The sequence below is a fragment of the Spinacia oleracea genome, chromosome 4 (assembly GCF_020520425.1).
Source record: "Spinacia oleracea cultivar Varoflay chromosome 4, BTI_SOV_V1, whole genome shotgun sequence".
Lineage (NCBI taxonomy): Eukaryota > Viridiplantae > Streptophyta > Magnoliopsida > Caryophyllales > Amaranthaceae > Spinacia > Spinacia oleracea.
Genome location: NC_079490.1, coordinates 153,798,228 through 153,814,290, shown reverse-complemented (window position 1 = coordinate 153,814,290; position 16,063 = coordinate 153,798,228). Strand labels below are relative to the sequence as shown.

General features: G+C 39.2%; 1 protein-coding gene across 1 annotated transcript; it reads right to left on the bottom strand.

Moving 5' to 3' along the window:
* Positions 1-390: 390 nt before the first annotated feature.
* Positions 391-13,909, bottom strand: LOC130459343 (protein MAINTENANCE OF MERISTEMS). Its single transcript, XM_056826661.1, has 5 exons — positions 12,589-13,909; positions 12,335-12,484; positions 1,536-1,873; positions 1,300-1,448; positions 391-1,225 (listed from the first exon to the last, which is right to left on the bottom strand). The coding sequence occupies exons 1-3, from the start codon at positions 13,234-13,236 to the stop codon at positions 1,601-1,603; spliced, it is 1,071 nt and encodes a 356-aa protein (XP_056682639.1). The 5' UTR covers positions 13,237-13,909; the 3' UTR covers positions 391-1,225; positions 1,300-1,448; positions 1,536-1,600.
* Positions 13,910-16,063: the final 2,154 nt, after the last annotated feature.

Here is a 16,063-nt window from a genome sequence, read left to right as displayed (position 1 = left end):
ACTTTGACTTGCGATTTTTCTAACCAAAAAACCTCAGTCGAAGTGGGGGCTTATAGTGGGTATGTACACCCGAAAAAATGGGCAAATTTTTGCTTATAGTGGGTATGTACACCCGAAAAAATGGGCAATTTTTTTCTTGAATTTGCATTTGCATAAGAAAGAGTTGAATATACTTTGACTTGCGCTTTTTGTAACCAAAAAACCTCAGTCAAAGTGGGGGCTTATAGTGGGTATGTACACCCGAAAAAATGGGCAAATTTTTTCAATTTTGCATGCATACATATAGCTACAAATTTCTAAAGCACACACAACGCGTACGAAATTCAAACCCTGCAAAGACACATACAAAATTCAAACCATACAAAATCCAAGTTTCCGATCATACAAAATCCAAAAATTCCAAACTTTTCAAAATCCAAGTACATACACTCCAAGTACAAGCAACAAAAATCCATACAAAAATCCTCATACAAAAGTCCAGCCGAGCCAAGCTGGAACTCGCTACCATGCAGGATCAATCAGAATCATCATCAGCCGCAATGTCAATCACAGGCTCCTTGTTCCTGTTTCGGCTCATATAACGCTCCACATCCCGTTCTAGCCCCATCCCAGGGGTAACAGGCTCCTGCTCCAAAATACGAGGGGTACCGGGAGGCGGATGATTTCTCTGCTGATAGGAAGGGTACTGATAAGACTGCGGAATCACCATTAATTGACGCTGCATCTCGAAATCACGGACTTGGCGCATCCGGTCCACATCATACCAGTAAGCCCAAGATCCTGCACTCCAAGGCTGGGAGCTACTCGCTCCGAAATAAGTACTAGGGGGAGGTGTAAAAGGCATCTGACTGCCCATACCTCCAACAGAATGCCTGGTAGGCTTAGCATGTGTAAAGGGAACAACTCCCCTATCAACATCAGAATGCCTCTGACGAGTACCAGTACTAGGACCCAGGCCCTAACCTAAGCTTTGCCCGGCCTGCTCTCTCGAAGTATCCACTGGGGACCCCTTGTCCATAGAATCTCCGCGACCTCGACGACGCTCCTATACAAAATTCAATATTCAAGAATCAAACATCCATGTACAAGCTTCATGAATACAAAATCTCACAGTCACAGAAGGCTCCTCTCTATCCCGGCCAGTAAGCTTCTTGGTTAGATTGGCGCAGTGCCTCTTTAGGGAGTCAATCACAAGCATCCAACGATACACCCTCACCCGAGGCGTCTGCATACAAGATTCAAAGTTAATTTCCAGATACAAGATTACAATCAATTTCAAGAAAATACAACGGTACTTACAGCTGCATAATGCTCCGGTACTGCATCGTACGCCCTCCGATGTGGAGGAGAAGCCACCGGAACGGTAACCTCCACCCGCTCTCCGTCCGAGTCAACATGGCAGATACCCTGTCAGCATAGGGAACATCCTCCGGGTCGATATAGTCCTCCTACAAACACTCAAACAATGATCAGAGAATACAAGAATACAAGAATACGAGAATAAAAGAATACAAGATTCAAATTCAAAAGCTCACCGGCAGCACAAAGCGTACAGGTGGAGCGAGCCTCGCCAAAAGGCCATCATGACTGCCTCTCCTATCTATAAAATTCTCCAAGGGAGACAAATGGACTCGTCCCCAGCCTCCATGGCATCTGAATAGAGCTGGGCAACATCTTCAATCTTCGCCAACATGGTCTCTGGAGGGTTCTTAGGGACGAGCCTGCCTCTCGTACTATGTTGAAGAGACACTCGCTCCCCCAGATACCACATGTGACGATACACCCCCGGGAGCAAGACCCACCACCCAGACAAGAAGTAGGCCCGCATGGACGAATCAGGTGTAGGCGCACCATCAAAAGGACACCAAACCACCTACAAAACAGACAGCTCAGGAAAGTGAAGGAAATAATGCCCTTAGTCCAAGTATGCATTCTATGTTAAGTCTAATAAATGCGGTTCAGTATTAATTAACAAGTTAATAATTCAGTGAGATCAAGTGAGCTGAATGCCTAGCTAGAGGCCGCTTCAGTTCAAGTGGAATTAATGATATTAATCCACAGCTTACTCTTGACTGAACCCGTAGGGTCACACAAATAGTACGTGAACAGATCAAGTATTTAATGGCATTAAATACTCCATCTATGGATATTCGGAATCGACGGATCTTGGTTTCAGTGGGAGCTGAGATCGTCACAGGCAAGAAATGAATACTCCGGAAACGATGATATTGCCGGAAACAGAAATATGGATCGTATCGGAAATATAAATATTATCCAAGTCGTAGATGTTGCCGGAAACGGAAACATGGTACGTATCGGAAAATATTATCGGAAATGGAAATATTGCCGGAATCGGAAATATTGCCGGAAACGGAAATATTGTCAGAATCGGAAATATTATCGGAATCGGAAAATAATTCCGGAAACGGAAATATTAAATATTTGTTCGAAACGGAAATTAATTCCGGAATCGGAAATATTAAATATTGTTCGTATCGGAAATGAATTCCGGAATCGAGAATTTAATCGGAAGCGTATCGTACGAATTAGCATCGGACGAGGCCTGCCAGACGAAGGCCCAGCACGAAGCCGGGCCATCGCCCAGCAAGCCAAGCGCAACAACCACACGCCAAGCATACGACCAGGCCCAGCGCAAAAGCCAGGCCCAGCGCAAAAGCCAGGCCCAGCAGAAGCTTGGGCGCGCGCGCGGGGCTGCGACGAGTGGGCTGGCGCTGTGCGTAGGCCGCAAGGCCTGCGTACGGTGCTAGCGTATTACTCGAAGTGTGTTACTCGAATCCTAAGGCTACCGGGATTCATCATATGATTAAATCTAATCCTAAAAGATTTAGTTTATTTAATTAGAGTCCTAGTAGGATTATAATTAAATAAATTAGTATCCTAATAGGATTCCAAAACCTTTTCCATAACTCTATAAATAGGTGCCTAAGGTCACATATTTACAAAGAGTTTTCAAGTATTCAAAGTGAGTTTTTGAGAGAAAAATTCAGTCACACATTTGCCTAAAAGTGCCGAAAATAATAGTACCTTAAGGGCGATTCTAGTTGGTCAATCTTAAGGCGGATCCGGACGTGCTGTGGACTATCTACGGAGGGACGACACTTGGAGTCCTAAAGACTTGTTCTTGTTCGGTTTGGGCGCAGCTAGGGAAGGCACGCAACAAAGAGTATGCATCTAAACTATGCTAAATGATTATGTGTAAATAATATGTATTCCTGGCTTAATGGTTGTTTCCGCATGATTTATGAATTGTCATATGTATCATAACCTAACAGTGGTATCACGAGCCTCTTATTATTTTCATAATCTAAATTGCATGAACATGGTTAAATATTACAAATTTGCAAGAATTAAAAGGGGAGATTAATTTTCGTAATTGTTAATTAATTGCAAATTGCGTTTATTTAATTATACGTACGCAGTTTTTCGGCAGTTTCTTCGTTACTCATCCAAATCGAGTGATTTTTGTGTCAATTCCGCATGTAAAAGTCATTCTAAAATTTTGACAAAAATAGTATATTTCTGCCGAACCCAGAATTCTCAAATTCGAAGCCTAACTATGACTTTTCGAAGGTTTTAGTTTTTCGAATGCAAAATTTCGTAAATTTAAGATGTTAAATTAAATATTTGCGATTCTTGTTGATAAATCTTGAATTTTTTATTGACCTACTGTATATGTTTAACAAGTTTGAATGCCTAGCCTTGTTAATTATGCAATCTAATTTGTAATTATGATTAATTTGTTGAAAATTAGAATAATTTAGAATTAATTTGATTTTCATAATTAATTATAATTTAATTAGATACCTATGATTAAAAACCACCATAAAAATTGTAAATTTATGATAAATTTTAAACTTTTATGACCTAGACTTGAATCCATGTTAATCGGAAATCAATTGAATAATAAATTTTCGATTTTTCGCCCTAAAATTATGAAATTAATATTATTTATTAATTTGTCATTAATTTTAAATATAAATTTTTTAAATTTTATGCGATTCGTTCATATAACTTGCACGCACAAAGCAATGGACGCTACGTGTTACCCTTAAGGGGTGTTGTATAGTGCGGGCATGTGACGACGAGCAAGGGAGCTCGTCGCCCATGCGGCACGAATGCAATGAGCAAGGCCATGGTGCACGAGCACAAGGCAGCAGCCCTGCCTTGTGTCGTTGGCTATGAGCAATGGACGAATGGGCATGGGCGAATGCAAGGCACAACAGTCGCGTGTGGGCAGCAAGCGAGCTGCGCCACAACGCGCACTGCCTCGCGCAAGCGCTCGCAGCCTCGCGCGCAGCGAGCGCAAGCTCGCGTGCCACGAGTGCTGCGCCCAGCGTCGATGCCTCGCGCAGCGAGCGCTGGCTCGCATCAAGCGAGCGGTGACGAGCGCGCACAGCGAGCGCTGGCGAGCGCGCGCTGGCTCGCATCAAGCGAGCGCTGGCGAGCGAACGCAGCGAGCAATGGCTCGCGTGCATCGAGCGCTGGCGCGCGCGCAGCGAGCACCAGCTCGCGCGATGGCTTGCGAAGGATAGCAGCAGCAGCGATGCGACGCAGCGCATGGGCTGCGCGCACATGGCCAGCGATGGCTGTGTGCGTGTGGCCCATGGGCGTACGTTGCGTAGGGTGTTTGCGTTGCGATTAGATCGTTTCGAAATTTTAATTTGAAATTTTCAGTTTACGTAATTTTAATTAATTTTAAAATTAATAATTTAAATTATTTTCTTGGATTTTAATTTTGAATATTGTAATTATAATAAATTTTATTTATTCTAATTATTTTACTAAAATTAAAATCATGAATTAATTTAAATACGACTGAAATTAAATTAAACTTTATGGATTCAATTATAAATTTATATGAGCTTTAAATTTTAATTAAATTTGTATGTTTCCGGTTAGACTAGAAATACATTTTTATGTTTAAAATTAGTAAAGCATATGAATTTATTGGTTTAAGTGGGAGCCCTTTTAGTCATAAACTCTTGATTAGGTCTACAAATCCTTAAGGTTAAAACAACTTGATTAGAATTAATAAGGACTGAATAATTTGTAGATTATTGGTGCCCTTGATTAATTGCTGCAAATGTTTATGTGATGCATAATGTGTTTTACTAACCAGCTATGTGGGCCATTCATGATAATGAATGGGTGAATGGTATATATTGTATATGTACTATTTTGCAGGTTATGAAGTGATTAGTATGACCCAAATAGGATAGAAAATATGGTCTGCGTACTATTAATTTGAATGTAATTGGTCTAAAGTACCAAAGTTGTTTTTCAATTCAAATATGGTCTGCGTACCATCAAATAGTTGTAATTAGTTTTAATTATAGCTTATCCTATTTGAAGAAAATGGTGCCTCCCACGGAGATTTTCAAGACGGACTTTGAAGTTAAAGCTTCAAGATGAAGTCGGGCCATACTAGATCACATTTATCTTATGCATGGTTTAAGTTATTTATTGCTTTAAATATGTCTTAATTATGCATGAGATTGTGGCTTGATTATGTTGCATGATTAAGGATTTTAGTTCACTTAAAATCTAACCAACATAGTAAGAGCCTTAAGTTCCAAACTTAAAAATTGAGTTAAAAGGTGCCATGCCAAAATATACACTTGCTTGGATATCCTTTACATCAATCTAGTAATAGTTTTCGCTCAGCGAGGTGTTTCTTATTGGTCCTAAAGGGGCAAGGTACACAAATAATTGTGAGTACATGTTAGTTTTGGTGAAACTCAACGATATAAGTAAGGAGTCCTTTTATGTCGTGGCAAAATCGATAGGTTACCTAATAAGTTCTTAGACGTACCTATCAACCAAGAATAGTTTCTAGACTATTAGCAAAAGGCTTTTGCTTACCTAAGATGTTTTAGGATTAAGTCGACAAACTGTGCTTAGTTCTTCAATGATTTTAGGATCTTGGAATCATTTTATTCACACCTGCCGGAACAATAAATTCGAATAAAATGCTAATAACTTGTTGAAATTGCATGATTGCTTTAATTTTCAAGTTATTACTCATGATAAATGTTTAGACTTTGCATGCTTCAATGTATGTTTTAATTATTGTTTATAATTAAATATCTTGCACTGCAGTAAATCCTTTTAGAAAGGTAACAGTAAATTTCCTCGATTGGTAGTGAATCCAAGAACGATTCACGGAAATGAGATAAAGTGAGCAATTTAAAATGTACGTTTCTTATATCGACTTTTATGGTTGTTTTCGAATATCAAAATCGAATGGCAAACCAATTGGTGCTTGTGAATTCAAATTACACTGTAGTTTTGAGATCATAAAGCATTGAGTTTAATACGCTCAGCTTTACCAATGGTTAACAACCTAATATCTTTGTCCATTTAATTCTCGAATGAGTCTAGTCCCTAGACATTTGAATAGATCGATGCTTAGAGAATTTTAGAAGCTTCTGGTAAGATCATCTAGTTGAAACTTAATATTCAACATAAATTAAAATGGTAAAGAACCTTGTTGGTGACATTGGACATGTCTAACAAAGTATAAAAGTCAACACTAAAGAAATCAATTCTTAAGACTATAAGAAAGGGTACAAGAAATAGGAAAACGAGGAACAAATGAAAGGAATTTACGATTCCGTTTCTACCTATAAGTTTATGTTTAAAGAGAAGTGACCTAGCAATCAAACTTCCTTGGTATCATATACCGCTTGAGGTTCTTACTTCGGTAATAACTCAAACAATGGAAGCTAGGATACACTAATGACCTACAAGTGGGAAATGAAGCATGGCAATGTTACATTAGTTGTAGGGTCATCTAGTTTGTTTTAAGTCCTTTCAAAGGCTGGAACTTAATGGTTATTTTGTTCCATAATCAACATACCTAAATTTCTGTTTTCAAACACAGAAAGACTCACATTCAAGAAAAACCAAAACAATGTTTGTTTGTTTATTTGAATGAAATGGTCAATTACAGGCTGAGTCAATATGCTTGATTAAAACAAATAACTCTTTAAAGAACTTTACTAGGCTCAAATCAACCCCTTGATTTGAGTTCCACTAATCTTTGGCATTGTTGCTTAGACCATATCGACAAGTTAACATTCAAAAGCTCTATTTTGATGGACTTTTGAAAGTTCATTGATTTCTAGATCAATTTAAGACGACTAGTCTTACTTGTTGAAAGTAACAAAAGATATGAACTATTGTTAGAACGCCTAGACAATAGACTTCAAAGCTAAAGAAAGATTTTATGACTTTATTATTTCACATGGATTTCAGTGAATATAGGTTTATTTTCTCAAATGTGATATAAGTTGAATATGTTTGACTAGTTCAAAGATTCAGAAGTATAAAATCCACTTGGCAAGAAATCATAAAGATCTAGGTTAGATCATGTTGATGATTACTTGAGACCAAATATGATCATCAATAATTGTGTGTTGTAATTTCACAATCTAGCTCCATAAGATATGGCATATCTACGTTGGAATGATCGAAGTCAATTAGTACTTGATTCGATCAATGATGAATCATAAAGACTTTTCCTATAATTTCTAAAACAAAATGCTCAACTACCACCAAACTAAACCAAATTCGTCAAAGCTATTGAAAAGTAATTTCAAAATAACCTTTCATAAAATATATCTAGAGAGTTGCAAAACTCAGTGGGAGCTTAGTGTTTGTCATTCGACAAACTAAGGCCCAAGTATAGATATATGTTTCATTATGATTTATTCAAATGAGACACAAGGGTATTGTTTCTACCATGAATTTTTGAGAACATAATGTTTGTTTGCTCGAAATAATGTCCTTTTGGAGATTCGTTTCCAAAATGACAAGTGGGAGAAAATAGACCTTGAAAGTCTTCGAGGCGAACAACAAACATAAACGGACATTCCGGAGGCTTTTCGAAGTGCTTCAGAAAATCCGAACTTATTCTGTAAGGACTTTACAAGTGGCTTTAAAGAATAGACATCTCTTAGAAGACTTTACAAGTGCTTCAAGGAGAACAGAATATTCAAAGGACTTTCAAGTGGCTATTGATATTCTATTGTTTGATGTTCTATACCCAAGTAGGCATAGAATTCAAGTCACTGAAACTATGAGATTCTTCTATTAGATAGTGAAGAAACATAGAGATCAGGTCAATGAAACTATGAGATTCTTCTATTAAATAGTGAAGAAACCTACAACTTGCAGTCAAACTATTATCATATAAATTAATGAGTTTGTGACTTGTAAGAAAGCTATGATGAAATATAGATTCCCTAAAATGGTTAGAGGCCATATATAGACTCAAATGTTTTAGATGGTTAAAGGCCATAAAACATAACCAATGTTTTGATGACAAAATTGAAATTTTGTTGATTTGCAAGAATAGTTTCACACCTATTGGTTGCAAGTTTGTTTTAAGGATAAAAACCATCAAACATGGAATTGTGTTCACACACAAAGCTAGATTAGTTGCTAAAGGTTACAAGCAAATTCATGGCATGGATTGTGTTGAAACCTCATGCATAATCGTAATGCTCAAGTCTATAACTCAAGCAATGATTGCATATTGGAACATATGACAATTGGATGACAGAACGTATTCCTCAATCAAATGTTGGAAGAAAACTATGTACATGGCATGTCATAGGATTTGTGGATCCAAATAAATGCTTGAAAAGGAATGCTAACTTATGAAATCTAAGTACAGATTTAAGCAAGCAATTGGGAATTGGAACTGTATTTTAGTGAAGCTAATAAGCATTTTAGTTTCATAAAATATACATGATTCTTATAGATATATAAGAAGTTTAGTGGGAGTACGTAAAACTTAATTGGTCCTATGTGTATCACACACATATCTCTCTATTGTAAAATAACATTCAAATGCTAATGACTTAGATTTGAGATTATTCATCAATGATGGACCATGGCGAAACTTAGTACATACTGGGTATTAAGATCTATTTACAAAGATCTTATGATATTGTTTTGGATTAAGTAAATGGCATTTACTAAATCAAACACGAAAGTCTCCATTGGAGATATTCGACCCATGTGAATAAATCTAAGTAAAGGATGTTTGAACTATGTATAAGCATTTACTAAGTTAAACATCAAAGAGTCTAAATGAGATTCTTAACCTATATTATATGTCAAAGAATTTAGCTGAATTTAGTATCTACTGAAACTAGATAAGCTAAAGTTACATGAATAGAATTCAATTGGGAATTATTCTGCAAAAGAATTTATCATGTATGATATAATATGAGGATCGCCAAAAACGTATCGTATGACTTTAGGCATGACGAACATATACCAATCTCTATTGATCTAAGTGAAGATCAACTAGATTGAGATCAAGAATACTTATGGTACTTGAAAAGGTACATAGGAATAGTTCTTGATTCAAGGAAATAAAGATATGCTAAATATTGATGCTACACGCATAAACACTGGCAAAGGATCAAGCAAGACCCTTTGGAGTTAACCATTGATAAGGACGAGCTATAGAGCATCGTGTTTTGAAATGGCAACATGGATTGAAGACCATGAGTTGTTGTGTGGGAAATTAAAATAAAAATTCCTATGTTCTAAGATATAGTTGGAGAGTCTTCAACATATCTATGAACTTCTTGGATAGGTAAATCCAAACAAAGCATCATTATCAACCTATACAGTTGAAGTAAAAGTAATTATTGCCTAAAAAGCAATAAAACAGAGTTGTTTAAAGTTCTTCACTGAACTTGGGTAGATCACCTATCTGCTGGCTTGATAGTTCTTCATTGAAAAATGCGCAGAACCACTCTTGAAGCAAGAAAAACGTCTGCTAACTTGATGGTCCTTCATTGCAAAATGCGTAGAACCACTAATGTAGCAAGAAAGACTAGATCACAAAATAAACATACTCAAAAGTTCTTATCATCATATCTCGAAGAACATTCGATGAAAAGGATGTTAAGATTGGCAAAGCGTGATAACTAAACCTATGCAACAAGTGAGAAGCAACACTCACGTTGTAGCACTGGAAATCAAGCATAGCTTTGAATTCCATAAACTGTTTTAAAGATGGGTTTGAGGCCCATGGTTGTAAAACAATGGGGTTGAACATTTATCATATATAAAATGTATTTTCATATTCCATTTAATCTTGGTTTAGTATTAAATGATGAGTCCCTTCAATTTAACGATATATTCAAGATAGACTGTCAGGACCAGTCCTGTGACTAAGAAATGTCTATCAAGTGAACTTGAATGTCAAAGGTTGAAAATGGTCCCTAGTCGGAGTTTTCTATAAAATTGGACGCATAGAAAACGTTAGACGATTAGAATGCAAGATGACTAGTAGTTCTGTTTCTTGAACTATGTGGACATGGCAATGTCATAATCATTTGCATAGATACTTACTTTGGGAAGACTAGTATCGGACAAGACCTATGAAACTTTAATGTAAGAGATGAAAATCTGTCATAAGTAAATTTCATTAAAATTATTAGACACTAAATCCTCAATACCTGAGTGATTTGAGATTACTTGTTTGAGAACTGGTTGCTTTGACGTTGACCAACCGTCGCACCGTAAAAGGAAGCTATAAAGGCAACGCTCAGGTAATCACCTATCAAACGAAGTCTAATCTCAAGATCGCAAGATTGGGATTGTCCTCCCATAAATCGGGATGAGATGCTTAAAAGTTGTACAAGGCCACTCGCAGAGCTAGAAACTGTGAAATGCATGGCCGTGCTCGGATGAATCATAGGCTATGATTATCTGTTTATTTGATCAGTTGAACTCTGAAACCGAGGAACACCTCTGGACATAATAAGGATGACAACTCTTACCTTATGTTCAAGAGCAAGCATCGAGCGACAAAGGAATTAGGAAATGCACACTTGTCCCTAAGGACAAGTGGGAGACTGAAGGAAATAATGCCCTTGGTCCAAGTATGCATTCTATGTTAAGTCTAATAAATGCGGTTCAGTATTAATTAACAAGTTAATAATTCAGTGAGATCAAGTGAGCTGAATGCCTAGCTAGAGGCCGCTTCAGTTCAAGTAGAATTAATGATATTAATCCACAGCTTACTCTTGACTGAACCCGTAGGGTCACACAAATAGTACGTGAACGGATCAAGTATTTAATGGCATTAAATACTCCATCTATGGATATTCGGAATCGACGGATCTTGGTTTCAGTGGGAGCTGAGATCGTCACAGGCAAGAAATGAATACTTCGGAAACGGTGATATTGCCGGAAACGGAAATATGGATCGTATCGGAAATATAAATATTATCCAAGTCGTAGATGTTGCCGGAAACGGAAACATGGTACGTATCGGAAAATATTATCGGAAATGGAAATATTGCCGGAATCGGATTTATTGCCGGAAACGGAAATATTGTCAGAATCGGAAATATTATCGGAATCGGAAAATAATTCCGGAAACGGAAATATTAAATATTTGTTCGAAATGGAAATTAATTCCGGAATCGGAAATATTAAATAATGTTCGTATCGGAAATGAATTCCGGAATCGAGAATTTAATCGGAAGCGTATCGTACGAATTAGCATCGGACGAGGCCTGCTAGACGAAGGCCCAGCACGAAGCCGGGCCATCGCCCAGCAAGCCAAGCGCAACAACCACACGCCAAGCATACGACCAGGCCCAGCGCAAAAGCCAGGCCCAGCGGAAGCTTGGGCGCGCGCGCGGGGCTGCGACGAGTGGGCTGGCGCTGTGCGTAGGCCGCAAGGCCTGCGTACGGTGCTAGCGTATTACTCGAAGTGTGTTACTCGAATCCTAAGGCTACCGGGATTCATCATATGATTAAATCTAATCCTAAAAGATTTAGTTTATTTAATTAGAGTCCTAGTAGGATTATAATTAAATAAATTAGTATCCTAATAGGATTCCAAAACCTTTTCCATAACTCTATAAATAGGTGCCTAGGGTCACATATTTACAAAGAGTTTTCAAGTATTCAAAGTGAGTTTTTGAGAGAAAAATTCAGTCACACATTTGCCTAAAAGTACCGAAAATAATAGTACCTTAAGGGCGATTCTAGTTGGTCAATCTTAAGGCGGATCCGGACGTGCTGTGGACTATCTACGGAGGGATGAAACTTGGAGTCCTAAAGACTTGTTCTTGTTCAGTTCGGGCGCAGCTAGGGAAGGCACGCAACAAAGAGTATGCATCTAAACTATGCTAAATGATTATGTGTAAATAATATGTATTCCTGGCTTAATGGTTGTTTCCGCATGATTTATGAATTGTCATATGTATCATAACCTAACAGAAAGTATACAAGTGCGACAAATACAAAGGTCCAGAACAGTACAAGGGCATACCTGTCCAACAGGCCAAACCCGTAAAGCTCGGCGAAAGTTCTCCAAAGACACATCACTGCGCACCGCTCCTACCCAAGAGGCAGCATACGGATAAGCTGCAACCCCAGGGCGAGCTGGGGCCAAGGTCAGAAAATGCTCGTACGCCCAGATCTTCAAAAAATAACAAGCGAAAGTATCAATCAAGTCCTATGAGTATAAAATTCAAGATACAAACATGCAAGTACAAGATACAAAATACAAGGAGTCCCAAATACCTCCAACACGCTCCACAAAGCAGCAACACTCGCCTTGCTCTCCGGTGCAGTCCGAGAGGCGTTCTTCATTTCATACAAAAGGTGGTTGTACGCTAGACCACCCCAGTTGAGGTCTGAAACAACCCTCAAGTCACTCAAAGCCCCCAGGAAGCCAACCAGCACCCGACTACTCCTACCCGGGGCCATCACTCTACTCACAAGGGCCAGGAGGAAGAGCTTAACCCTCTGCTCCGCAGATATGTCCGTCCTGCGGATCCCAGCCATAATCACCGTCAAAGGGGCATAGGTGTCCTCCGAAGTCAAATCAACAACAGGGCCAATCAAATCACTGACACCATCCGGATGCCATGTCAATTTGGGATCGAAAGTCACCTCCCTCTCAGAAAAGGGGAGGCCTGTGATCATGGCAAACTCGAAAGGGGTAATGGTGATCTCCCCCCATATCATATGAAAAGTGTTGGTGGTATCCCACCACCGCTCCAGCAGGGCCTGTAGTCGAGATTTGACGCCCGTCCTCCCTTGGGCGCTTCCCAAAGTATTCCAGAAATCAACCAGACCCGTCTGCGTACAGATCGCTTGAGCCTCCTCGTCGTCATAGACAGTCGGGAAAATAGTACAAAGATCCCTCAAAGACCAAAATATGCGCATCGGCTCCCCGTCAGCCTACAAATGGGTGGATCAGTTCAAGATCTGTACAAGATCAAGAGATAAGTTCAAAACACAGTACAAAACTCACCAAGCCAACGCGTGGCTGCTGGGACAGATGGAACTCTTGTCGACATGCAAGATTCGAAGGCCGCCAGCCAGTGCCCTCGAAGGTAGGTGTTTTCCGTGGTACCATGCCCGGCCCCGGCACGTCCGTTGCCGCCGCCTCATTATCCAAAGCATCCTCCATAGCCGCTCGAACTGTCGAACGTTCGACGAGCTTCCTATGGGTATGACGAGGCATGCTAAATCATTCGAAATACAAAAAAATCAACATTCAAGCCTGGGGGCTATCTTGTACTAGCCCATACAAAGATCAAAGTCCAAAAAATCCCCAATGGCCATACAAGTTTAGCCAGGGACCTCTACTTCAAAAGAGAATTCGACCCCAACGCCTAGGCTATCCATGCCGAAGCAGGAATACAAGTTCTACACCAACGCCTAGGCTATCCATGCCGAAGCAGGAATACAAGTTCTACACCAACTCCTAGGCTATCCATGCCGAAGTAGGTATACAAGTTCTACTCCAATGCCTAGGCTATCCATGCCGAAGCCAATATTCCAAAAATTCTACAACAACATCTAGGCCATCCTAGCCTACTCTCCTACAAGACCCAAAAAGATCACCAGTGGGATCACTATCTACAAATACCAAATACGAAATTCAAGGAAAAATTCAAAATTCTACAAGTTCCAATAGTTTGAAATTCTACAAGTTCCAACAGTTCAAGTTCAAGTGGCTACCAAACAATTTTCTCCTACAAGATTCAAGGAGCCTACTATCATACAAGCATCATATCTACAAGCGTTTCAAAGTATAAAAATCGAAACTAAATGCAATCCTAGAGGTTATTTCGTAAACAAAACATGAAATACTTACATGGACAAGGCAAGAACAACAAGATCAAGGGGAGAGTATTCGCCTTTGAGAGAGAAAAGAAAAAAAATGAGTGTAGTTGCTCTTCTAAAGGCACGGCAAGGGGGCATTTATAGCCCAGCCCCGCGACGAACGCCGAACCCTGCACCGGGCGCCACGCTTCTGCATGCGTGGAATATTCTCCGCGCGGTCCTCCGTGCTGATTGCACGTTCTTTGCTGCTACGATTTTCTGCACCTAGCATCAAACATCAAATCATACTACCTTCCGAAATTACTGGTATATATATCTGTTTTCCAAACATCAACAGATAAGTATTTCAAGAATGGAAAGTCCGAAAAATACAAGAGTTCATGTGTTCGACTCCAAATGGACCCAAGCTCCAGGAAAGTCAGTCGAAATTTCAAGATTTTAAGAGTCAATAAAAAGCTCTTCTCCCCAGTGAGCATATCCCCAACGGATCAACTCCGGGTATTCAAATTTCAAAAATTCAAAATTCAAAAATTCAAGATTCAAAATTTTCGATGCCAAGCTCCGTTCTAAACCAAAGGCGGAAAAGTAGTACAAGTACAAATCAAAGTTGTCACAACCGCACGGAGGTAGACTCTATCCTTTTTCCTAACGCTTGTCTTGTGCAGGTACCGGCGTACAAAGAATGGTCTTGATTGCAGATCATCTTGACCGTTCTCCGTCCCTAGTCGAAAACTTTGACTTACGCTTTCCTAACCGGACGCTCAGTCAAAGTGGGGGCTTTTGTAGACACCTAAATCGTGTCTCCCCTATGGGATGATGACGATACTATTATCCTTGCGAGGTGGTTGGTACAACTCTGTGCGGAAGTCCTAATTGCTAAAACATATTCCAAAGTCCAAGATCCAAAGTCCAATTCCCGAGACCGTTCCCATTACGGAACTCTGTACAAAATTCAATTTTCGAAAATCAATTTCAAAATACAAACACAATCTCACCCAACGGACCTCTCCATTGGTTTTACAAGATCTTTTCCAGTCAAAATGACACTAAGCAATACAAATTCGGGCGCCGACCCACAAAACCGAGCAAGCCGGGACTCATCCCGTAAAACCGAATTCAAAAACCCGAAACGGCTAGTTTTTAGTAGCAAAATCAAAGGCTTACCCATTAAGCAAAAGCCACGTGCCAAAGTTCGTACATTTCGTACAAAGGTACGCTCACTAAAGCCAAATGCAAGGACGACATCATCGTCCTTGCCTTGGCGTTTCCTGTGCCACGTCAGCGGCGCCAGGCGCAGCTGGCATTTGGCGTTTAGCCATCTAATTTTCTATTTAAACCCTGATTTCCAAGAATTTTAGGGCACCAAATTACAATCAGAATGTCGTAATTCTGAGATTCCCCCTCAAAAATCAAATACAAAAACTTCAAATTCTCATACAAATCTCAAGTGTTCAAGCAATTGGGAGCTCCAAGAGGAATTCTAACCTAATCCTAACTAGGTAATTCCGAATCCCAATCCTAATCTATTATGTGTTCTACAATTTTCTTTTAAAATAATTAGTAAAGTTGACACTTTTGCTCTCAAAAGTGTCACTTACAACAATCACATATTTTTACAAAATCAACACTTTCTATGTTTCAAATACAAAGTTCTGGATTCCATGATGTTTAAGGTTGTTTGTAATCACTTCCTTAAACTAGAATCATTTTTAAGATATGGAGCAAATAAACGGTGAGGCCTTTTTAACATTTAAAGGTCTAATCTTTGAGATTCAAGACTCCTCTTTTCAATATTCAAGTGCAAGTTTCATTTTCAAGATTCCATGATGTTTAAGGTTGTTTGTAATCACTTCCTTAAACTAGAATCATTTCAAGTTATGGAGCACATCAAAGATGAAACCTTTTTAACATTAAAAGGCCT